The 25,238-nt window shown below is 39.7% G+C and overlaps 2 protein-coding genes across 2 annotated transcripts in view; one reads left to right on the forward strand and one right to left on the reverse strand.

Moving 5' to 3' along the window:
* Positions 1–17,238, forward strand: part of TSPAN13 (tetraspanin 13) — an 18,599-nt gene extending 1,361 nt beyond the window's left edge. The window contains exons 2-6 of the mRNA XM_084510976.1: positions 10,769–10,936; positions 12,215–12,295; positions 13,239–13,352; positions 13,703–13,813; positions 15,041–17,238. Coding sequence (XP_084367102.1) covers positions 10,769–10,936; positions 12,215–12,295; positions 13,239–13,352; positions 13,703–13,813; positions 15,041–15,115 — 549 coding nt within the window. The 3' untranslated portion in view covers positions 15,116–17,238. The remainder of the gene's footprint in view (positions 1–10,768; positions 10,937–12,214; positions 12,296–13,238; positions 13,353–13,702; positions 13,814–15,040) is intronic.
* A 2,176-nt stretch (positions 17,239–19,414) lies between these two features.
* Positions 19,415–24,516, reverse strand: AGR2 (anterior gradient 2, protein disulphide isomerase family member). Its single transcript, XM_084510977.1, has 8 exons — positions 24,431–24,516; positions 22,644–22,781; positions 22,335–22,398; positions 22,190–22,242; positions 21,507–21,580; positions 21,030–21,093; positions 19,984–20,067; positions 19,415–19,733 (listed from the first exon to the last, which is right to left on the reverse strand). The coding sequence occupies exons 2-8, from the start codon at positions 22,771–22,773 to the stop codon at positions 19,684–19,686; spliced, it is 519 nt and encodes a 172-aa protein (XP_084367103.1). The 5' UTR covers positions 22,774–22,781; positions 24,431–24,516; the 3' UTR covers positions 19,415–19,683.
* Positions 24,517–25,238: the final 722 nt, after the last annotated feature.

Genomic DNA, 25,238 nt, shown 5'->3' on the forward strand with positions numbered 1-25,238 from the left:
CACCTTTTTAAGCAACAGTAATTCACAGCAAGGATTGGTGAGAGGAGTAGTGAGGAGAGATAACAAGCTCTGTTAGGTAACACTTCTTGAACATTCAGCTACATCAATGTGTCTGTATCACGTGCTTGGGGGAGTTATAGTTTGTATTAAGCTTTTTTTTTTTTTTAAGCACTTCTAGAATATCTTGAATTTCAAAACAGCAAAGTAGGATATTGGGGCTTGCTGTCTTGTTTTACTCTTATTTTCTTGTATACCAAGAAAAATACATATCCTGGCAGTAATAAATCAGTTACTGGCTTAAGGTAAGAAACCAGAAACTGCCTAACCTAATTGCTTGCTTACCATTCTTTTCAGGTGATATTTGCTGATGCGTTTTGGTTTTTCTCTGGACTGAGTTAATGTCCTTAAGCACAGATTCTATTTTAATTTTTTTTTTCTGTGAGTAATTCTGGCATCTGAGTCTTGCTGACTTCAGTATGGTTCCTTGCAGGTATAGGAAGAGTAGAGAAAAATAATTGAAACTGTTGGCTTAGTATGTATAAAATGAAGTGCATTGCTAGAATAAGGTTTTACATGGAAGAACTGTCTGCCTACAATAATTTTTAGAGTTCTAGCTTTGGATATCTGACCAATTTTGTTTTAGTCAATCATATTTATGTTTTCCTGTGAATGTCAGACCAATATAAACTGTTTAAAAGGGCTGTCCGTGGAGTTCAGCTAGATTCAAGGATGCATTGTAACTACAGGTTTCTAATCTTCCAGGTATGAGAGAACCCTAGTTGCTTGCCTCACCGGTATTTGCTCATTTTAATCAGACAAGGATTTCCTTAGGTAGACAGTGTTCCTTTCAAGGAAGTCTTGAGTAATTCTGTTGAAGGGTGAACAGTTGATATCTTATTTCAGATCAGATTCCCCAGAAAGGAAAGGGAAATTCCCAAGTCCTGGCTAGTGATGAAAGATTGAAGTGGTGGGTGGGACGCAACATTAAATGTATTTAAATTAAAAAAAAAATACAGTTCATTTGGATGGTATTTGCTGTTTTTATCACCTGAGCAGCTTAGTTATTCCTGCAGCACCAAACATTAACTGTTTGTTTTCAGTATGTAAATATCTTGCCTTTGTTTTTAAGAGCAGGCTTTCAGTTTTTCTTACACCTAGAGTGGCTGTTTGATTTTAAGGTAAAACATTATCATTAAAAGTAAGTATTTTCTTTAGTACCACAGGGCTCATGCCATGAGAGCATCCATGTTTCCTCATAACACTAGAAAGCACCTTATCAAAATCATCTACTTCTTATAGTACTTTGCTCTCTGAACTTGTTTCTAGACTGCCTGTTCAGTGCCCTCCCTGTTCTTTGCATCGCTATTGAAAGTATTGTACTTGAAAGTTTGTGTGTTTTTTTTCTTTACCTATTGCTGTCTGTTCTCTGGGTGCAATAATTACTGTAAGTAATTACTACATTTGTTCTGTCTGCCACCTTTGCAAAATTGCCTTCCCTGTGTTATGTAAATATATGCAAAGATGAGGACAGAAAACCCCAGATTTGGGCAGCAAGTGTTTGGCATGGTGGGGCTTGTAATAGTGCTCGTGGAAGTTGCACATTTCCCAGTGCAGAGGGGAGAGCACCTTGCATCCCCCAGGAAGTGTGCAGGCTCCATCTCTCCTCACTCTGGATAGAGAGAGCTGGTGTCAGAGGCAGGGTAAACATTTGGATTTTCCTAGGGAAAGGGAATGCAGCTGTCGCTTGTGCTTTCTGGTAATTTCCTGCCTGCTGCAGTGGTTATGCAGACACAGGTACTAGCAGGCAGTAATCAGAGAAACCCAATTCCTGTCCTACACAGCAATTTCTTTCACAGTGGTAGAGGAACCTGTGATCTCTGAGCTCAGTTCCCTTTTGGTTCGACTAAGTTTTTCTGCCCTGAGAAGCAAGCAGCAAATAGCTTGCTGCTTGCTGTGTCTGACGCTCTCCGGTCTGTGTACAAGCGTGCAGGTCAAGTTTGCTGCAGCACCTGCCTGTGCATCGGGCTGCTCTAACTCACTGTCCTAACTGGGTGCTCAGCAGATGGGGCAGGCTGCCTTGGAGTGGTTCCTTCTTTCCCAAGGACAGTGTGAAGGCAGCAGGACGAGCTGTGCTGTTTTTGTGTGTAAGTCCAACAGTGGTACAGAAGCTCCCGACTATGTGGCAAGGAAGGTCAATGTTGGTCATGTTAATTTAGTCTGTTTGTTTTCATTGGCTTTTCTGGAAGGCTTCTGTGCTCACACTTGAGAATACCAAAGAGTATCTACACTGAAATATATTTTAAAACTTGTCAGTCCTTGGGCATGCGCTCAGATTTGCTGTGTGTCAGTTTGTAGCCAAATTGTGGGTCTCTAGATCAGATATGAGTGTTTAAGTGTTTTTTTTTTTTAATTATTTATTTAGAAACAGCTTGTGCAGAGTGTGTAGTTGCAGTTGGAAGGCCTAGGAAGGCCAGACCACCATGCTTAATAAAAGAACTGGAGAATGATAGGGTGCAGAAGGAGGAGGTCGTATGGAGTATGGTATGTTTTGTTTTCTGATGTGTTCAACCATTCTGACAGTGCAGGTGGACGCTTTAAAACCAGTATCATTTAGAGATGCCCTTTGAATGCCCTGAAGTAGTCTTGGAGCTCAAATCATTATTTTCTACTGACGTTTTCAGGTTGAGGGTGAAATATTTGTGGAAGAAGATCACTTATGAAATATGTGTGGAAGGATCACTGGGCTTCCTGAAAACATTTTCCATTTATAAAAAAAAAAAAAAAAAGCGGGGGGGGGGGGAAAGGAGGGGGCAAGCAAAAGTAAGCATTTTAAAAGACAGCTGCTCCCATTATACAGCAGAAAGCTTGCATTTCCCAAAACCATGGAGTACAAAACAAGGGTTAAATCTCACTGCTGGTTCAACCTTACAGAAGCTTGTTACATGGTCAGCAACAATTTGTTCCTAATTACTGGCCAACAACACAAAGAACTCTGAACTGGGCCATCAAACCCAAGGAGCTGGCTTCTGTGATAAGAGACAGGAATGCTGCCTTTCACATAAATTGCTCACTCCACATCATGCCTTTCAAGGCTGTTCAGTAACCAGACCACTGATAGTTCCTCATGTAAATAGAATAAGTATTATAGTTGTGAAAGGTTCTGCTTTCTGTTGGAAATCCTCTGGAAGTGCCCAAAGCTTTCCTGCTTAACCTTAACTTTGCTTTCAGTAAAGCTGAAGAAATACTGAGAGGCAAAGTTGCTTATGGGTTGGATAACCTGCAGGTGTGATAAAAATCTATTTCACTTAGTCGTGGCTTGCTAAAGGTGCACCAGCACATACTGCCTTTTATATTAACACGTTGTTTTTAGATGAAGTATGGGGAACCAGAAAAATTGTCTTGTAGATTCTCTGTGGATGTGAAGAAATGATTGACCGAGTTGAAGGGGAGAGTGGTAGAAATCTTTGACATCAAAATACCACTACACAATATAATACACAATATACCACTTCAGGTTTAGATTTTAAAGCCCCCTTAAAAGAAGTGTTATGATTATGAATTGTGTAGAGAGAGAGAGGGGTCAGGGAGGATGCGTTTCATCATGTGTGCAATCTCTCTGATTTCAGTTCCTCTTCCTTATCCAATCTGACAGCTCTTCTGTAAATATTTTCTTTGCTGATAGTGGTGCGAAGGCTTTATAGTCTCTTAATGCAGGAATGGCGAGGCCATATTTCTTGAAATTTAACTTCTGAAATGTAGTTTTTATTAACTCTGTTTTGGTCTGAGGCTACAAAGAAGCACTGAGAACGCTAATTTCTGTGTCCGACTTGCTTCCTAGCAAGCAGTTGAAGCTAGTTGAAATGCTGAAAAGTTGCTAGCCAGTGAAAATAGCAGATTTGCTTATGGCATGCCATTGAGGGAAGGAGGAACTGGTCTGGGCATTTGAATTGTTTGTCAGTAGTGGTGTCTAGTGAAATCATTTCTTGGTGTCTTGGTTTCTTTCTGTAACATAGAAGTTAAGCTTGTGTATAAATACAGGGGGTAAGTGTGAAGGGAAATGCATTTATCTGGTGCAGTGGTGGTGCAAATGAGCAACCTTGTGCACAGGAAAACTTGGATTTAAAGACTAGTGAATTAAGAATTTGTTTTCCTTTTTGCTTTTAGATGAGTTAAAGGAGTAATTTATGCAATATTAAGGGAAAAGAAAACCAGATAGGTACTATAAAGGCTAATGCTTTATTCGTGTTAACAATAAGTTAACTGGAGGATGGGACAAGCAAACTTGTGATGACTTCAGCTTCTGTCACAAAGAAATTCTACTTTGTCTATAAATTGTTTTTTTGAAGCATCTCTGAAATCCAAGTGTGTGTGTAATGGACAAACATTTATATGTGTATTTTTAGACACGTATAATGGAAGATGCTTCAAGTGGAGTCTGATTCATTCCACTGATCTTGAACATACAGTCCCTAAAATCTTTCTAAAAGAGATGCTGATATGGGAGTAACATTTTCTCTAATGACAAGATGCTTGATTTTCTTTTTTTTTTTTTTTTTTTCCAGACTCTAGAAAAAGTACTTGACCTCATAGTGAAATCTACTGTTCTTCTCTTAGGACTTGTGCTGCCTGTAGGTTTGTTCCAGGAAGACATTTAATTTCAAATCTGTGGGTTTATATATTGGGTTATTGTGTATGTGTTTTTAGAAAAGGTTGCTGGAGTTTGTATTGGTGAAGGTAGTAAACAAGGGTGTACTGGGTTTACGTGGCAAGGGCTTGGCAGCAGGGGGACTGCAGGGGTGGCCTCTGTGAGCAGAGCCCAGCAGCTGCCCCATGTCAGGTCAGGGCCAGCTCCAGCCGGATCCAAAGGGACCTGCCGCTGGCCAGAGCTGAGCCAGGGAGCGATGCTGGGTGGGCCTCTGGGAGAGCAGAGTTAAGGAAGGGGGGGGGGGGGCGGAAAAACAACTGCTGTGCAACAGCAGCTGAGAGAGCGAGGAGTGAGAAGCAGCCCTGCGGCCCCCAAGGTCAGTGCAGCAGGAGGGCAGGAGGTGCTCCAGGCACACAGCAGCAGTTCCCCTGCAGCCTGTGGAGAGGCTCCCTGGTGGAGCAGGCTGTCCCCCTGCAGCCCATGGGTCCCACATGGAGCAGATCTCCACGCTGCAGCCCATGGAGGAGCCCCCAGTGGAGCAGGTGGATGTGGCCTGGAGGAGGCTGCGGCCCATGGAGAGCCCCCACAGGAGCAGGCCCCGGGCCGGAGCTGCAGCCCGTGGAGAGGAGCCCATGCAGGAGCAGGAGGTCTGGGGGGAGCTGCCGCCTGTGGGGGACCCGTGCTGGAGCGGTATGCTCCTGGGGGATGGACCCTGTGGTACAGAGCCATGTGGGAGCAGTTCTTGAAGAGCTGCTGCCTGTGGGCAGCCCCCGCAGGAGCAGTTTGGGAAAGACGGCATCCTGTGGGAGGGACCCCAGGGGGAGCAGGGGCTGAGAGTGACTGTGAAGGAGTGGTGGAGGTGAAGCATCAGGGACTGACCGCAGCCCCCGTTCTGTTGGGGGAAGGACGTAGGAGACGGTAGATGGGGGAGAAGGTATTTTTAGGTTTCTTACTGCTCTAGCTTGATAGCAATAGGCAATAAATTACATTAATCTCCCCATGCTGAGTCTGTTTTGCCCATGACGGTAATTATTGAGTGATCTCTCTATCCTTACCACATCGTATTTTCTCCCCATTTCCATTTGGGGAAGGGGATTGAGAGAGTAGTTGTGGTGGAGCTCAGCTGCCTGGCAGGGTAAAGCTACCACAGAGAGTCTTAAATTTGGAATACTGGCTGTTGTTTCCACATATTCACATACTTCCTGGGGCTCTGTCTTGCTTTTCTGGTTTGTGGATAGTATGTGCTTGTAGTATCTTTCTGTGAGACAACTTGCTCTAGTTTGAGGCTGTAATAAATTCTTTTGCTCTTAAGTGAATGGGACCTTTTAAATCACTGTGTAAGTACTTCTGAAGAACCATTCGTAGCTCTTTTATTGAGAACTACTTGTAAGAAGGTGTTTTGCTGTTGCATGGCTTAGGAGATTGTAGTATTTAATAAACCAGGTGGTTCAGCAGAGTCCTTGGTCAGTGTTAAACCTGTCCCCCATCCTTCTCATAAAACTTGGATTTTTGGTGTGGGGAGTGGTAAAATTTCCATGGTAGATCTGCTGGCAGTGGTGTTTGGAGGGGACTTCAGGGCCCACTTGTCTGGGCTTCTGCTCTGAGCAGGATTATGAGCAACACTAGGTTGCCTGCTGTGGCTTTGTCTACTTCAGTCTTGAACACCTCAGAGAACAGAGATTTCATCATCTTTTTGAGTGTAGCACCAAACCACCTTGCAGATGTTTTATTTTTTTTGATGTCCAGAACCTTCCAAGCCATTGCTTGTGGCTGTCACCCTTGTTTTGTTGCCTGGCAGTACTGAGAAGTGTTTGCCTCCATTGTTTTCATAACACTCCTTCATTTTTAGCTACTATTAGATTATTACTGACTAAGCAAACCTAGCTCCATCACCTGATTCTCAAACATCGTCTTCAAATCTCCAGGCCATTCGGAGACCCTTTCCAGCTTCTCATATTTCTTCTTGACTTGGGAGGTTTGAAATAGGACACAGTACTTCAGCTTGCAGCTTCTCCAGCATTGAGTTTCCTTTGATCGTCCTCCTCTTGGCTTTCCCTTCACAGTGAGAGCAGACTTTGGCTCGTATTCCACTTGGCAACCTGTGTGATCCCCAGGTCTATCTCGGAAGGCTGTTGTTCAGCCAGTCTGTTCCCAGGCTGCAATGACATAACCCAGGTGCACAATTCTGCACTGTAGGAGTGAGCCAATAAAAACCTCACAAAGTTCATCAAGGTCTGAGTTGAACCTCTAGTATTTGGAGAGTCAGTCCCTCTTTCTTGTTTAGTATCATCCATGGATGTTTGAAGGATTTGTTCTATTCCATCACCTAGGCTGTTGTTGAAGATGCTGAGTGATGTTGGCCCCTCTATCAACCCCCTTACCAGCTACCAGCAGGATGCAGAGCCATCCATTACTACTGTTTAAGCTCAAACTGTTTAAGCTCCAGCCAGGTTTCATTCAATCTAACAGTCCATTTTTCCAACCCAAGTTTTTTCAGCTTATTAATGAACTGTGGGAAAACAGATCTGTCCTATTCACTAGAAACTGGGCTGTGGTTTGCTATGTTTTTGGTAGTAAATATTTGAAGCACCAGTAAGTAAGGCTAGCTTTACATAGTGTAAAATTTATGTAGAGAAAATAGTTTCACTTCTACTTCAGTCTTCCAAAGATGACGTTATTTTCTTGGGGGGGGTTGCTGCTGTGAAATGTTGAGTCAGTAAAATTAAACATGACATTTGGAAGATCTGTACAATCCTTTTGTCTTTATTTAGCAAAAATAGATGAGTTTTTAAATAAATAAAGTTGGTACCTCTAGAATGTACATACTGTTCATTTAAAAGTAGTTAGGGGCACTGATTTTTTTTTGAACCATGATTAATTTCAAAGTCACAGTAGGTTCACTTTTCGAAATATTACATCTAAGTTCTTTGTTTCAAAACACCTGAATATACAGTGTTGAGTAGCAGCTAAACAGTTGTTTAACCTAAGAATCTTGCTTTGTTTTGCAGAACTGTAAAAACTTCCCAAAACAGCTTAAGTTATTTTTCCTGTTTGTAGTAGTATGTGTTTACTTTAGTTTTTCACCTTATGATGCTATAAAACTGCATATATCTCTGCCTTTATTGCTTAATGGAATGAACAATAACAGGGAAAAATGCCTTTATTCTTTGGAGGGAGAGGACAAAAGAGTTGAAAAGCTTAGTTTACTAGACAGGGAGTTCGTTTCTTGGAGACCTACATCTGAGCAATTGGTTACGTCTACAGTCTGGATCTGTAGCTGCTGAATTGCATGTCTGACGCTTCCTGACAGCCACCTGTCGACCTGGTAATAAGAAGCCAGAGGGGATGATTCCCAGTGTCGAACCACAACTGAAAACAAAGGAATAAAAAAAAATTCATCTTTCAACATGCAGAAGAGACACAAGCTTAATCCTAAGTCCGTTTTGAAAATGGTTTGTAAGCCTTCAGTTTGCGTTCAGTTTTGAAATACACGGTCAATTTTCCACACTTTCAAGTGGCTGAAATTGGAGGAGTCTGGAGTGGCTTTGATCCCAATCTGGCTGATACTGGATGAAGCATTCTCACATCACTTGCCAACCGGAACCCAGTAATATAGACCTGTGATCATAAGGAACTTCCAGATGTTTTGAAGAATTAGGCAGTGGTCAGCTTCATAAATGAAGAGAAAACTTATCTCTTTCTTATTTTTTTTTTTTTTTTGGTCAAAGCTGGCCACCAGACTATTGAACATTTGAGGTTGAACAACAGGTTTAAGAGTCTAGAAGAGTATTTTTTTTCCTTTTTACTGTCTGCTGAAAATCATAGCAGTTCTGGATTTATGTGTCTGTTTCTACCACAAATGTTTTTTGGGCCAGAAGGTCATGGTAATAATTTCTGGTGTCATACATATTTGTTTAATGTACATATCCTTGGAGCAGTGGAAGCTGAGGCAATTAACAGCAGCAAGAAGTAAGGCGTACTCTGCAGCTCACATGCCACACATCTAAGAATGTTTTAAGCATAGATTTTGTTTAGATCTCCTGTTTTTTGATTTTGATCCTTTTAAGAATAAGGTGATTTAATAAACCTGTTTTAGAATTTTTAAGAAATAACTGAGCAAAGATATGGACATTTCTGACGCTAATGTAGTAAAATGAATCTTTCCTGTGGTACAAAGCAATGAAATAAAGTGAATGGGCATAGATCAGAACAGGAGGATCTTGCACTTAACTCTCTGATAGCGAGGCTAATTTTTAACCAGCAGTTTTAGGAAATTTATAGCCTTATGCAGCATACATTCAGAAGATCTGTCTGTGGCAGAGCCAAGGCGCTTTTGTTGTTTTCTTATTTTTCTCTTCCCTGTAATTTAGATTCTTGACATCTTGGCCCAGTGTTTTGATTTTCACTAAACATGATGATTAAGGTTTTTCATTTAAGAGAAACAAATATGTGAATTAATCCTGAAACTCTACTGGTATTGAACAATTTCTAACACTGTTATACTGCTCTTCTGTCTCTTCATGTTGTGAACGGAAGGTGTAGGGATGGCAAATACCCTCCTTTTCTTCTTGCAGACTGATTAAATTTCTCCTGAGGATTAGTGGCTTTTCATAAGAACTTTTTTGAGATGCGTTTCTGTCTGAACGCAAGCTGGGGGAAACTCCCACTGTGTTTTGATCTTGCTGAGCATCAAACTTGTGATCAAGAAAGCTCACAAGCTTTCTCGATGTTCTTTTAGATTTCCTTCTCTCAAAAGCAGCATTATATCAACCAGTCTTCTAAAAGATACTTTAGTTGAAAAAATATGCTCTCATAGAATCACGTTTAGCATTAAAACCAATAAAAATGCCCTGCTTTAGGGTAAATATACTGAAATGATGGTTAAACTGGAAATTTACTTTTTTTTTTTTTTTTTTAAATCCCTCTGGTAAGTAGTAAAATGTCATGATAATCTTGTTCATCAGTTTTTGTTCAAACAAGTGTAAGTGCTGCTCTATATTTGTTGTTGAATAAAGCCATGCAGTTGGACTAGACAGAGTGCTTACTACTTTTTATAATAATACAGCTTCTGGGTATTTTTGGTGAGTTCAGGCTTTGGGAAAGTTGAAATTTGCATGTCAAATTGATGTTATTTAATGGAGAATGTAATAGGCGATATGTTATGCATAGGTCTAACTGTTTCAAATGAGTGTTAGGCATCTTGTGTCAAGGACATCTGCGTTGCTTTGTCTGCTGCTTCCCTCCTGTTGTAACTCATTGCAGATTTCTCTGCAGCTTTTCATGTTGGAAATTTTTTTGTTGTTTTTTTTTTTTTTTTTTCCTATGTTTTTGGCCTGGAAACAGGAAAGGCTGGAGCTTCCTGCCCACATAAACAATAAATTCTAGCTAACTAACTGGGACAGATTCTGCTTGCTTTCCCCAAATACCATCTTTAAAAGGAAGTAAACAGCATAAGAGTGCTTTGGGTATTGAAGTAGGATTGACCTCATAGGAGAGCTAATTTCCTGATGAAACACATAGCAGAGACAGGACCCCTTAATTGTTGCACTATATGCAGTCCTTGAGATACAGATCTAAAAGGTATTTTTGTGTGACCTTTTTAACTGCTGTTTTATATCATGTACTACACAGAATCTTCTGTAACGAATTAATACAAGTATTTTTGATTACGGTAAGTTTTGGCAAAGTACGGTTTTTTTATACGTTCAGAGCTGTGGAGCTATACTCCATAAATATGCAGAGTTGCAGAAAACATTGGGAAGTTTCATTCTACCATTCTGTACTTTAAAGATGATGATTTTTATCTTATTTTGTCAATTATGTTATAATCCACACAAATTCACTGTTTCTAGTCAGTTACAGATAGCCTACAAGTCAAGCCATGTTGCATGAGCTACCACAGTTCCTCTGTAACAGTGTTGAGGAGTATCTGTGCCTTAAAACATCTGGTAAAGTCATTTCCAGGATGAAGTGGAAAATTAGTTCGTTTAGCATTGTGCTGCTTCTCTTTGAACTGGAAAGAATTGTACATTTCTGGTAACAACCTTAACGTAAGGAATGTAGCTGTGTGTTGGTTGAGCCTCTTCTAACATGCAGACTAACTCTGTTTTCTCTTCCCTCCAGCTGGTAAGCTTGCTGCTGATTGGAATTGCAGCATGGGGAATCGGTTTTGGCCTCATCTCTAGTTTCAGAGTTGTCGGAGTGGCAATTGCAGTAGGCATCTTCCTCTTCCTCATTGCCCTTGTTGGATTGATTGGTGCGGTGAAACATCATCAAGTATTGCTGTTCTTTGTATCCTTCTGATGTGTTAGTACATGAATCATAACTTGGTTCAAGCCATGTCAACAACCTGCTCTGTGGGCTGACACCTTGTGGAAGGTGCTTCAAAAACAGAACAAAGCTGTGAATTTCTGGCTTGGTCGGGTGCAGTTTAATTTAAACATAATTCCCTGTTTACTTTATTCTAATTTCCTTGTTCTGCCCTTATTTTCACTTTGAAGACAGAACTATTCTATCCTTCTCTTTTTAAAAATTAAAGTATTTCAGCTTTTTGAGAAGATTGAGAAGTGTGCCACTGTGTTACATGTTACAAACCCTTCTCACTGTGCGCTCAACCATCTAGCAAGCTGGAGTGTGTGAACTACTAACGTTTAACAGTGGAGGAAGACAATACTTCCAGACAGTAAACTGGCTGTAGCTGGCAGAGGAAGGCGTTGTTACCCATACATGCTGCCAATAAGCACTTTATTTCATACCTAGTCTTTAAATGTGAACCCAGATTTGAAATAAGCACAGGCCTTTTCAGTGTGCTGTTCTGTCCCTTTATGGGTAAGCAGTCTGTGGTGCTGCCTTGCATAACAAAATTGATCTGTTTGGATGAGAGAAGAGATTAATCAGATAAAATTCTTATATTTCTGGTTGTGGTCTGTGAATAAATAGTGATGTTTGCATCATACACAATTTAATTACATGAGGTAAGGTTTTTGCCTTGGAACATGGCAGCCAAATTGTGAATCCAAAACACGAACAAATAAAACATGATAGTTTTTGGTTTTATACTGTTTTCAGATACATCAGTGCAAAATTGTGTTCCAAAAGCAGCTCTCAGTTTTTATAATCTATCTTAAAGTTACCTTTTTAATTAATTACAGTGTGATGTCATTGAACAAAGCAAAAAATGTGTAGTATCTGGAGAAGTATTTTATTTATCATTGTAAGTGAAGTACCTTGAAATGGCAACCTTAGTCTGTAAAGCTAAAGAAACCAACTACAGAGTTTTTTTTTTCTCTCTCAACTTTAATTATTTCTTTGCTCATATTGTCTTCCTAAACAAGAAATACCAAAACCCAAAAATACAAGCTGTGAATACTAATAGCCAAAATGAGATAACATATGGTGATTGAGTTCTGGGGATGTTATTTGTTATCTCTTCCACGTCTAGTTAGAATTTTTCTGTAGTTCTTTTGTTTCAAAAGACCTGTCCTTATCTGATGAAATAAGGCATGCCATTAGTCATTTGTGTTCTATAAACAAAATTAATTTGAGAGTATCTTTAACTACTACTTTCAGTACATGATCATCCTTTTGCTAGTTTTTATTGTCCAGTTTTCTGTCTCCTGTGCCTGTTTGGCACTAAACAAGGAACAGCAGGTAAGAAATGTTTCTTGACTTCTCATTTAATCTATAGCATATTATTATTTTTATTTCATGTGTTTATATGTATGTGTGTGTGCATGTTTATCTATACATCTATATGTAGTCCTGCAAGTGTGTAGTGCATATTTTAAGAAAATCTGGGTTTAAAAATGCCCTGCAGATGTCTTTTTTTATTTTTTAATTGTCTTGATTTTAAGGTTCCCGTCTAGGTTTATGTTCACAGTTGTAGCAGCGTGGTATATCATGTGTTCAGCAGTTCCAGATAAGCTGATAAAATCTACAGTAATCATGATGTAAAGGTGATAAATCCACTGAATTGTTCTTGTGTAACTGAAAGGGTTATGACTACATTAGGTACAGGAGTGACTGACCCATAAGTGGAAAAGTAAGACAAGCGTCTGTGGCATGGAGAACAATTCTCACTGCATAAGAAGGAGGCAAGGGTATAGTGATGAAATGACCAGCTTTTACATGTACACATAGTTTGTTTAAAACCTGAGCAATCATGTTTAGATTAGTCGTGTGTTCTATTACTCGTGCTCTTGTTCAGTTTAGGAAAAGGATTGGAGGAAAACAATTTACGACCATAAACGTGCTGCTGCTAAGTGCTGCAATCTCATTTTCAATCCAGACTGTTTGAACATTGAAGTCATTCTTTAATATGTTATTCTGTTAGACTTTGGGATCTGAAGGTCTTAGTTGTTAAGGGCTATATAATTGGTGGAACAAAGCTAGTTAAGAAACGTTATTTCTGTTACTTGGATGTGCCTGCTCAATGAGAAGCTATCACATAAGGTTTCTGTTTGAGCTGTGTTTGGGAAGTCAACCGTTGTTCCTATTATGAAGGAAGCAAAAAGAGAATCACCTACTTTGCCTCATGTTGGTTTCCACTGATATATAAAACAGATTAATTAATGTATTTGCTTGTGTCTTGTAGAGTCAACTTCTAGAGGTGGGATGGAATAACACTAACAGTGCAAGAACAGATATTGAGAGAAATCTCAATTGTTGTGGATTCAGAGTCTTTGATCCGAATGAAACCTGCTCCTCTGTAAGTTTTTTTTTTTTTATTTTTTTTTTTTTAAGTGTAAGAAGACCTCAACCTTCTATTGTTGTATTTGTTCAATAATGTATAATTGCTTTCATAGTTGAAGAAAATAGAGGTTTTTAACAAATCTGTAAGTTAGTTGTAATGATAATACTAAGGTCCTTATTTAACTTACTGGGAACCTTACAGAGCACTCTTTAAAGGTTCTATTTGTGTACTTGCTTTTTTGGAGTCTTATAGTTCCTAAAGCTTTGTCTGTGGCTCGCAGTCTTCTATAAAGCTAACTGGATACTTTCAATCAGTGAAGCTTCATCAGAAAATGGAATGCAATTCTCCGTTTGTATCTGTTACAGGATTGCTTTAGAAGTCACCAGTGTCAACCATGTGCACCGATAATAGAAGAATATTCTGGAATGGTGCTCAGATTTGTTGGAGGCATAGGACTCTTCTTCAGTTTCACAGAGGTAAGTAGGTTAGAAAACAGTGCTTCCCCCCCCCCCTCCCCCCCCCCATAATTGTGACACAAAACAAAGCCTTAAGTTTTAGGGGTTTTATTACAGGAACTCCCCACATGGTCAAACCTAATAAGGTCAAAGCTTTTCACTTTATGAGCTTGTTTAAGTCTGCCAAAAGTAGGGCTTGTCTTTATTCAACACTGGGAGTATTTATGACTTTCTGTTATTTAGACTACAAACTTACTATGTAACGCATTAAAATGTGGAGCTATAAAGCCTAAATTTTGCAAAAAGTTAGCTGTTCAGGTTTACTGTTATCTAAAAGTAAAAGATATGCTGTTACTTTTAGCTTATTTCCATGTTCTCCCTGCTCTCTCTGTTCTTCCATGCTCCTTTGTTTATTTTTGGAGGTTTTTTTTTGTGCCTCCACTAGCGCAGAGACTGTACCATAATAAATGAACTGTATTTTATGCATTATGGTGTGCTTTCTTTTTTTTCTTTTTTTTTTAAAGTCTTTGGCTCTATGCTTTAGTATCCAGATGGTTCATATACTTGCTTTATCAATCAGTGAATAAAAATCGTTGGAGCAGATCTTTCATAATTTCACAGTACGGCATGTTAAAATACTGCTCCTGCTGTGTAGTGCAGTTTTCAGACTGTTTGTAGATATTGCAGCAGCAAGGGATATAGCAACTTAAGTACAATTACTCTGACTTCTGCCCTCAATTTCTGTATTCAAAATGTGAAGTTGCTGTAGGGGGTGTGTGTGTGTGTTTTTATGCGGAATTTGAAAATGTAGTGGAATATAACCCTATTCTTAAGCGGTAGCTGATGAAGTGAAACAATTTGGAGGATATTATTTATCATTATCCTAAAAACAGGCTTATGAATATTTATCTTGGGGGGGGTGGGGGCAGAAGGATAGCTCTAGATACTGTGATACTAGGTATCCTCTGATAAATATTTTGCTTAGCACTGTGGATACAGTTTTGGCCTTATTTTCTTCTCCCTATTGCTAGATAAGAATACCTTCTGAGAAGGTGCATTCTTTTTTAAATTAAGGTAGTTGGTGTGGGGTTGTGCAATTTCAGCAAAAGTATAATACCCTACACTCATATACTATAAATTCGTTATCGGGGTTTTATGTTTAAAACAAACTTACTAAAACTGATGGAAGATGAGGGTGGAAACCCTCTCCCTCTGCTTAATAATATCTGCATGTTTTTTTCCTTTCAGATTCTGGGAGTCTGGCTGACCTATAGATACAGGAACCAAAAGGATCCCCGTGCAAACCCTAGTGCTTTTCTTTGATAAGTTTATAAAAGACTGAATCTTCTCTCTGCACCCTCTACTTCAAAATATTAGATCTCCATAGTTTGATACTTCCCAGTAATAAGGATTCTCCATGTACCCAAAAGAAAATTTTTTCATCTTTAAATTCCCACTGTTTTTCTTAAATATCTCTATTTTGAAGTAGATCAGAGTATTCAGTAGCTGGGCAGAGTCAGAGTAATTCTGTTACGACTTCAGTAGTTGACATGGTGAACTCTGTTCAGTGAGTTTTGTAGCACTACTGGCTTCTCTGCTGTCCAAAAAAACAAACCAAAAAACAAAGTATTTTCTGCTGTATTCATTGATTACAAAAACTCATGTAATTTCTCATTAAAATGATAAAAATTACATGGTGGGTGTTTGAAGCTGTATGATTTTTATTAAGATTTACAATGAGTTCTAGTCAACTTCTTTTTGTCTTAGTAATGGTCTCCCACTCTCCTGTTCTTATTTTTTAAAAAGGTAAAGATGTTATAATCTGTAGTGCGTTTAAGTGTGTATTAACTGACTACTGTACTCTTCACCCCTTCCGTACCCGGTTTGTTTTGTTTTCTTGGGGGCAGATTTAGAGTTGTTTTGACAATTAAAAAGAAGTACTTTTATGGATATCTTCACTATGAGAACAATGAATGAAGAAAACCATTGATGTAATCTGGAGCTAATTAACCTGAGCCTTTTTTCTTTGACAACTGAATGAAATTTGGTATTTGCACAACATAAGCATTGATAGTGGTCTGTCATCTTGTTTACGTAGGAAACCTGACTTGGTGTTTGGAAAGCTGTATAAATATTTTTACAGATAGTATAAAACTATTGTTGTACTCACTTAGCAGTATATATTCTTCTGTCATCCAACTTCAAGTCTTGATTTGATAAGAAATTGAATAGTGGGGAGGAGGAAAAAAGGAGAAAAAATGAGGGGAAAAAAAAAAAGATTAATGTTAGAATGGCACATCATTCATGTGCTGAGTGTTGTCTAAGCTAAAGGAGAGCACGGTCCCTGGTCCAGTCTCCAACACAAGTGATCCATGAGCTGGAAAATGTAAGCAGCCGGAGGTGTGCGTGTTCCATTTGTTTCTAACCACAATGAATTGCAGACCTATACCTTTTCTTAATTAAACTGCTGCTTCTAGCATGGTGTAGGCAGTTTCTGTAGCCTGAAAGACAGCTTTGCAGGGAGAAAAAGGGAAGTGTATTAAGGTCATCTGCCTTGCACACAGTAGCTGAGTGTGGTGGAAGGGCTGTCACTGAGAAGGTTCTCATAGGGGTCGCCCTTTGCTAGGCAGATGCCTTCTCGCTTTTGCAAAGAAGGCACAAACGAGTTGAAATACCTGCTTATCAGAATGCTTTCAGACTTCATGTGCCCAGTGCTTCTCAAGAAGGAATTGTTTCGAGGTTTCAAAGGAAAATGCTGAACCTGAACATGGAGAGGGCTATGAGGAGCTTAGGTCAGCTTGTCTTCAAATGATTCTTCAACATCTGCTAGTAGCGCCATCTCCTGGTGTTGGATCTGTGTATTCCTGCTTCATATGTCTGGAAGTATTGCTTTCTGCTTCAAGCACGTGCTGAACCCATGTACTGAGGGGAATGGGACCTTAAAAGCCTTCAGACTGTTACTGAAGTATAATGTAAATATGCACAGTCTTTTTTTTTTTTTTATTTTCCTCCAAGTGCTGTCCTGTTAAAGGGTACTTACCCTGCCATTCTCAATACGTGTCAAGAGGACAGTGATGATCTCAAAGCTGTCCGTAGCAACAGCTAATTTTCCTAGTCTAGATGGGCTTTGTATTCTGTGCATTAATGTCATAAACCAGAGGAAGAGAATTAAGGAGGAGGTTTCTGAATGTTAAAATAATACTATATAATTGCTTCGACTTTGAAATTTTTCTTCATTGTATTTAGAGCTTGGTTTGGGGTGGTTCTAGCTTCATGATTATAGTAGGTGATATAGAATGTGTACATGTGTGTTACTGAAGAAATACTGAAAATGTTACTACTTCAGAAACTGTCATGCCTCAGAACACTTAGTGTGAATTTAAGTGTTCAAAAGACAGATCAGTGGAGCATAAGGTTTGATTAAAGTTTTTCTATTGTATTAATAATACTTTGTCTAAGACTGGTTTTTTGTTTGTTTGCTTTTAAAATAAACTACAAACCTTGAAATTCATATCAAAGATATGGATTCAATTTCAGAATCTGATTCTTAAGAGGGGGCAGTAAAACACATTAAAAAAAATACCACATATACTATCCGACCTGTAAAATATACCTTAAAATCTGTAGCTGACAAGAGAATAGGAACATACTGGTGTTATGAGTTTGCATTGTTATTTTAATTGTAATTATTTAAAGATTTTTTGAAGCGTAATGGAATTGCAGAAACCCCATTCATCCAGTGCACTTCAAGTTACTGTACATATACATTTCAGAAATGATCTCCCCAGATTTTCAGATAAAACTATAAGAATTTTTAAGTTACTTGACTTGGTGCCTCTTTAAATAATTGGTGTTTAGAGGAGGGAATGAAAAGAGCAGAATTAAGTAGACCATTTCTGTATTCTTGAAAAATAGGCTAAGGTGAAAAGTAAATTACAAAAGTATAGCATTGAGTGAAAAAAAAAAAAGTTTCAAATTAAAGTTTTTTTTTTTTTTTTTTTTGGGGGGGGGGAGTACTCAGGCTTAACTAAGAGTACCACTAGACTTGCAAAATATGCTATACTGTAGGTGCACTGTTGAGTCAAGCAGATAAAGATGATTCTGATAACCAGTTTCTACCTTCATCAGTGCTGTCCCTCTTCTCAGTAGTGTAAAAACTTTTTTTTTTTTTAATTTTATTTTATTGTGTGTGGCAGATAGCTGCTTCTAGAGAAAGTTTCTGCCCAAACTGCCACATTTTCCCCCACTTCAGCTTGGGATGAAAGGGAAAAAGAAAGACCTTTCTGTAGCAAAGAATTTCCTCACCACAACTAAAGGATGCTGCAATAGAAAGGAACATCTTACTGAACTGCTGGAAGAATGCTGAACCACAGAAGGGCTTGGGTGGAATGGGACTTTAAGGATTACCTAGTTCCTCCCCCATGGGCAGGGATGCTACCCACTAGATCAGGTTGCTCAGGTCCTTGTCCAGCCTGGCCTTGAACACCTCCAGGCACGGGGCATCCACAGCTTCTCTGGGCAGCCTGTGCCAGTGCCTCATCATGCTCTCAGTGAAGAATTTCCTCCTAACCTAAATCTCCCGTCTTTTAGTTTAAGGCCATTTCTCCTACCCTATCGTTATCTGCCCAGGTAAAAAGTTGCTCTCCTTTTTTATAAGCCGCTTTTAAGTATTGAAAGGCTGCAATGAGGTGTCCCCGAAGCCTGAACATCCCCAGCTCTCTCTTCGTGTTTTCACAGGAGAGGTGCTCCAGCCCTCTGAGCATCTTTGGGCCTCACAAAGGCAGAGCAGAGGGGCATAATCACCTCCCTCACCCTGCTGGCCACCCCTCTGTTGATGCAGCTCAGGACGCTGTTGGTCTTCTGGGCTGCAAGCACACACTGCTGGCTATTGTTGAGCTTTTTGTCCACCGGAACCCCCAAGTCCTTCTCTGCAGGTGTTCAGCTCCAGCGTGTCTTTTAGTTCTAACTTTTGTTGTCCATTTTGGGCAATCACAAGCCACAAAATCAGGAAACCGGCCATATACTCACTACAATATAATTTCTATTAATGATCTCAAGGCTTTACTGTAAACAAAGGTCTTCTAAAGCAAGCAGTATTTAACTTTTTAATTTTTAAAAAAGATCTTCATGTAGTTATGGTGATCTCAGATCACTTTAGAATGCAGCCAACTTTGAAAACAAAAAATATGCACAACAGAACTATATGTAAACCACCACATTCTCTAATCTTGTGTTGTTGTTGTTGTTGTTGTTTTTTTTTGGTTTTGTTTTTTTTTTTGTAATTGAAATTGTTTTCCTTCTTAAAGGCTCAAACATTCTGCACATTACCATGTAATTAACTGCAAACATAGAAAAGTTTTGTAAAAGGTTTGCACTTCTTGTTATCTAGCTGTAAAGAAAGGACTGATGAGAGCAAGGCAGGGGTTGGTGTTACAGGAAAGTAAATGGAGATAAAGTACACTGAGGAATAGAGCTTTGCTAGCTGCTGAAACGAGATAAGAAGCTGTTTTCTTTCCAAAGTGCTTAGATAAGAAAATGCGAGGGGTGGTCTCAAGTAACACTGAGTTTACTCTAATATTAAGAGATAATAATAAGGTAAAATAAAAACAAAACAGTGCAATGTTTGTATGTAAACACTTGAAATGGATTTATTAAAAAAAAATCATTTGTACAGTTGAATCATACAGTATTCTGTATACTTTAAATTAAAAGACTCCAGCCTTTAAAAATGCTGCCCAGTACAAAAGTGCTAACATGAAACTAGTGTTTGTGTATGAACCAGCACTATACATCACTAAACATCACCCTAAATAGTCTCTTCACCAGTGTCAATGAGTGGAGAAGAGATGGAAGATCAGACTTTCTGGTCTTTAGGGACTTCCTTCTTCCCCTTACAGCTCAGTCTTCAGCAGCTTCAGCGCTTTCTGCATGTTTGAATACACTAGAAATGAAATTCATATGTTATTTTTTGTTGCAACTTTTTCACAAGAAAGTATTTTCAGTGTTTGTACAGCAAAGCATACCTGGGCAGGTTAACATGCAGAGGTAAGCCATGCGATACCCTTCGCAAACCTGCCCATAGCTTATGCTGGGGAACTGTCCCTCAACCAGCACTGACGGCAAGTGTGCCACATCTGGCTTTACTCCTTGCCAAGTGAAAAATGTGGCTGCTTTGAGAACACACTACTTACACAATGAAATATCAGAGGGCTCATATGCATAGAGACGGTTTGAGTATCTTCCAGTAATATCAGCTCTCACAGTCAGGGAAGGATCTGGAAAAAAAGGAGGAAAGTTGCAGAGCGCAGGATTAACCCTTGAGCAGAAAAAGGAAGCAAGCTTTTCTGCATTTCTGTTTGCTTCCTAAGTGTTTCTGCAAGACAAGTCTGCTCCCACTAACAGGTCATTGTTCTGCGGTTAACTGCAGCTCTGGTGTCAAGATGTGTTTGCAGGTTTGTTGGGGAGGCGATCGGTTTGATTCTGATCATTGCTGATCAGCCTGAGACCCTGTGTTGCTGCATAGCACGTAAATTAGCTCCGCCAGCTGAGGGTGCTTTCAGGCTACAAATATTAAGAAAGAAATAATGAAGGCAGTTGTTTTGGACTGATGAAAATGGTCATCACGACCTAGATTTGTGCAGATATGCTAATGACATATGTATATAAGTATGTCAGGTTGTGTATCTCTTCTGGGAGAGGGAATACCTGTTTGCATGCATGGCCACTGATAAATCACCAAAATACAAATCCTTGTCAGGGATTGATGCAAAGTGCTGGAGCACAGAGCTATGGACTGGGCCTAGAAAACCAGCCCCTGAAGCAGCCGGCATTACTGCTCTTCCTGTGATGTCTGAGATTGTGTCTGAGATGAAATCACAGAGGGAGGAATTCCACACCTATGGCACTGCTAACGGCACTGCTGGGGCTGCTTTGCATTTTAGTCCACTTTAGAGAGTGGCAGCTTCAGGGGTTAAGCATGGTGTGCTCCCTGATCTTCAGAGCCAGGCCAGGGGCAAGCTTTTCCTTTTCCATCTCTGCTCTTATCCTTGTACCCTGTGTGCACCTAGCCCTGAAACATGCTCTTGCTCAGCTATTGCTTTTTTTGGGGGGAGATTTTTCTTTTCTTATGTGCACCAAAACCAACATGAAATTCTATGTTTCTCATGGAATAAAATCCTGCTAATAAGCCTGAGGGTTTGAGATTCACGGCAGGGTCTTTGATCTGAGATGTACTCACCGATGAACAAAATCCGAGGGACGTACTGGCCATCAGGTGCCAGGTTCTTGTCTGTGGTTTCATACTTAAAGAAAACAGATGGGGTTTTCAGTCAAGATTGCAAGAGGGCGTGTTATGTGATTCTGTCCTTTATACTCAGTGCTATTGAATACAAACTAAGCAATGCATTTCACACTTCCAGTAAATCCACTGCTTGGGTTACAACCTTTAACTAGCTAGAGCTCTATATTGCTCATATCATTTAATGATATTATTATATTAAACTTTAAATTCCTTTATATTTTGTCAGTTTGATATTTTAAGATGAAATATCTTTATTACTAAATCTATTACACTCCAGCACCGGCTGTTTTTCCTAGCCAATCATGGCTATAAAACTGCCTAGTTAGCTATAAAACTGCCTAGTTATAGCTAGAGAAGCCAAAATTGGAAATAAAACTTTGTTGCTTTCACTTGAAGTGTAACTAGGAAACTTACCACGAGGTTCAGGAGAATGAATTTTTCAGCCAGTTTCTGTATTTCTTTATGTTCAGCAAAGACCTTTTTGAGTGCTAGAGTGAAAGCAACGAGAAATGATAGTTAATAAAAAATGCTTGTGAAATAGTCCTAGAAAAAAAAATAAATCAGAATAATCAAAATGAGAATTTCCAGTTTACAATTACAGCAAATAAAGACTTAAAGTTCATTTCACTGAAAGGTGATGAACTCAGCTTTATTCTGTGGAAACGAATGAGTGTAATGGTACAAAATGTCCCTTTTTGCTTCAGATAGTGCATCTCTCTCACAACTGTCTGCTCAAGTTTGAATTTGAGCATTTTGCCCTTTAAAACCCCTTTTCTCCTCTTGCAGCTTCTAACTCCATTTCTCAGGGCATGGCCAATGCAGTGTGGAGATATATATAGGACATCAACCTGGAATATCTGAAAGAATTTTAACCCTTGTACACAGCTGTTGAGGAATGCATGCCTCTTGCCATGTGGGTCAGCTCATGCCCGTGTATTTTCAGTGACATGCCCAATGCTCCCTGGTGCGTGTGCAGGCTGGCATTTGGCTACTGCTTCCCCAGCAAGCAGATTTTCATTTTTATTTTTTAAACTGCATCTATCTGAAACTGAAACCCAGATATTTTATTTTATTTTATTTCTGTGCAAAAGAATTACCTTGACTGTGTGGGCAGTCATCCAGGTGGTGGATAATCATCAGGGGTTTATTGCTGGGAAAGAAAATTCCTTGTTAGGGCTGGTGGGGTGCAGGGGAGGTGCTGGGGGACACCTCAGCACAGAGGGGCATGGAGGGGCTCGGTACCTGTGCTTGGAGCGGAAGAGGGCTTCCTCATACGTCTGTGTCCAGATGAGCTGGTCTCCCCAGCCTGCAAGGGAAAGGCAGGAGGCACGTTACAGGCTGAGCTCATATCTGATCCCAGCCCTCCTGTGCCCAAGAGGGTTTTGGACAGACAAAGCTGGAGGGCTTTAAGACAGGAAAAAGGAGGGGGTAGAAAATACCAGAAAATATGTTTGCAGAATGGGTTGCAAGAAAATTAATTTCACAGAAAATTATAGGAATCAAAATTTTAGATTGTTTAAAGAAATAATTCATTCATTAATTTATGTTTACCTCTGGAGAGTGTCTGAGGCAGTTTGGGCTTAGTGTTAGTTTCCTTCGTATCCTTCTTGCCCACATCCTTGGCCAGAACACAGGAGATGGCAACGAGCAGCAGGAACACGGACACATAACTCTTCTCCATGGCTGCTCCTGGGACAGAGGAGAGAAACTACATTTTGTCATGCCTCCCAGGCTGCTGCTCTGAGGCATGCAGCAGATAAGCAGGTCAGGTGTGCAGCAGGGTGAGCCAGAGCCCAGCCTGGCTGCTCCAGGAAGGGGCCTGGGTTTGGGGGAATGTGCAGGAGAGGTGAAGTTTGCTTAGCAAGTTGTCATGAAGGACTTGGCAGTTTTCTGCTGCTGTGTTTGTGGTATTGAGCTGTGGTCCTCTTAAGATGAACATTTATGGGTCAGTTTCCCTCTGTTCTTTTTGCATGTGTTGAATTTGCTCAGTAAAACAACAGAGTTTTGGCCATTTCAAAAGTACTTTTAAGTACTCATAAATTCATGGTTATCTCTGGATCTCCCAGTCTTACAGTAAACGAGCAGGTTAGCAGCCCAGGGGCTGAAAAATTCACCTGTCTAGGCTCTTCCTCCATTTTGCAATAGGAGTGACTCAAAGGAGATGTAAAATTTTGAGCTAGGTATAATACTGATAGATTAACATAGATGCAGCTTAATGTTGTTGTTGAAACTTCATATCCTGTCTTCTCCCTTAAAAGTACCATCTAATCCTGAAAAACAGTCAAATCTATAATAAAAAGAGTGGGGAAGAGATGCCTGGTGGAACAGTAAGAACTGAAATGCAGTTTGCTGGTTTAAGCAATGCAAAGCAGAGTGCTTTTTCTGACCCTGACCCTGGGGCATGGAGATGGAGACAAGACATGTCCAATGGGAAACTCCTCAGCATTTCAGCTGGGATGCTTTGTAAGGGGAGAAACACTTTAACAACACGACACTATTAAATTTCATTAAATTTAAATTCTCATTAATTTTCCTCCTGGAAAATGGAATACCAATATACTGGGTAAAGTAGGAAAACCTAAGATTTTCCAAAAACAATATGGAAAATTCAAAACTTTAATGCAAAAACTATCACAGGCTGAGAGTTTTTAAAATTCAGACAATGAAAATTCTGGGAAAATAGAAGCATTTTTACAGGTAGGAACTGCAGGGAGAGGCAGTAGATGAATTTGCATCAGTGATATAGAGCTCTTAGCTACTGGGATGTCCAACAGACCTCAAGCATCCACACAGTTACTGTTTTAAGGACATCAAATATGATTTCACAAGAGACTGCTTGTCCTAAGAAAAGTCTCCTTGGCAAGGAAGAAAATTAAATGACGTTAGATTAAATGCAGTGGATTTTCAGGGCTGCCTTGAATTGCTTTGACTAGAACTGTATAGTGGAAGTAATGCTCATTTAAAAAAAAAAAAAAAAAAAAAGAAAGAAAGAAAGAAAAAAAGAAAGTAATGTACAACCAGGAAGTCAAAGACCAGGAAAAGTTTACTCTATTGCTAGTGCAGAAAGACAAGCCAGAGAAACATTAAACCTGCTCTTTCAAAACTTCTCCTCAGTGTACACACTTGTACTAGGTCTTCAACCCACAAAAAACCCTTCCTTGTCCTGCTTCTTTTAACTTGCAAAGATGGCATTTCTCTACATATATTTCTTGTTAGCAAGCTGTACCAAACCATGCCTACATTGCTGCAGTCTTTTCTCTCCTCTGACTAGCTGCCACAGCTCTGGGCAGCCTGGGTGCTCCCGCTGGCAGCTCCCAGTGCCGCATGTGTTGCCTTACCTTGTTTGCTCTGCCCACTGGGGTGCGAAGGTGTTCCCAGTCCCACTGTGAACACCACGGCTCCTTCTGCCTATTTATGCACCTTTGCACACCCCAACCCCACCCACAAGCTGTGAATTTGAATACTACTTCTAAAGAGCTAAACTTCCCAGTTTTTCCCCCTACCAAAATGTTCTGGGTTAATTTTGCAATTAGTTAACATCTCGGTTTCCTGCCAAGCGCTGGGTATAAAGCTCAGAGATATTTCCAGAGATTTTTTGAACATTTAGGAAAGGTGATTTTAAAATGTTGGCAAAGGTCCAAGTCCAGGTAAGCTTAAGTCAAGACTTCTGATTTGCCTGAAGAGTGATTTGTCTTTTTTTGATTGGCTGGAAAGTGAACGTGGGTCACTGTTCTCTTATTTCTCTGAAAAAGAGTTAAATTGATGACTCAGAGTTTTAGGTGTTAATGAGATAATTAATCGTGCACATTACACAGATATATATGTATACATACAGCTATAACACCATACAGAAAAAATTAATGAAGTCTGAAAGAAAGGTTATAAAGATCTCCACAGGAATGTATTTGGAAGCTAAAACAATGTGTTCATAAATTGAGGTCTAAATAAATATTTAAGTCAAATTTCATGTCTAATAAACTGTGTAGACATTTATTTTTAATTACACCATGAAAACCAACCATTTCAGTTTTCAGGTACGTGTATATTAGAGTGCAACACTGAGGAAAACTGGCCCTTTCCTAGGTGGCTGAAAGGCCAGCCCTAGTACTGCACCTCCTGCCGGTGGTCCTTCCTCAGAGGTCAACG

The sequence above is a fragment of the Aythya ferina genome, assembly GCF_964211825.1.
Source record: "Aythya ferina genome assembly, chromosome: 2".
In the NCBI taxonomy this organism is placed as follows: Eukaryota; Metazoa; Chordata; class Aves; order Anseriformes; family Anatidae; genus Aythya; species Aythya ferina.

Coding starts and splice junctions, on each gene's coding strand:
- AGR2 (XM_084510977.1), bottom strand. CDS start 22,773: ATGGAGAAGAGTTATGTGTCCGTGTTCCTGCTGCTCGTTGCCATCTCC. Junction 22,399..22,643: donor GCCTCAGACACTCTCCAGAG/GTAAACATAAAT, acceptor TTTCCCTTGCAG/GCTGGGGAGACCAGCTCATC. Junction 20,068..21,029: donor CCCTCGGATTTTGTTCATCG/GTGAGTACATCT, acceptor CTTTTTTTCCAG/ATCCTTCCCTGACTGTGAGA.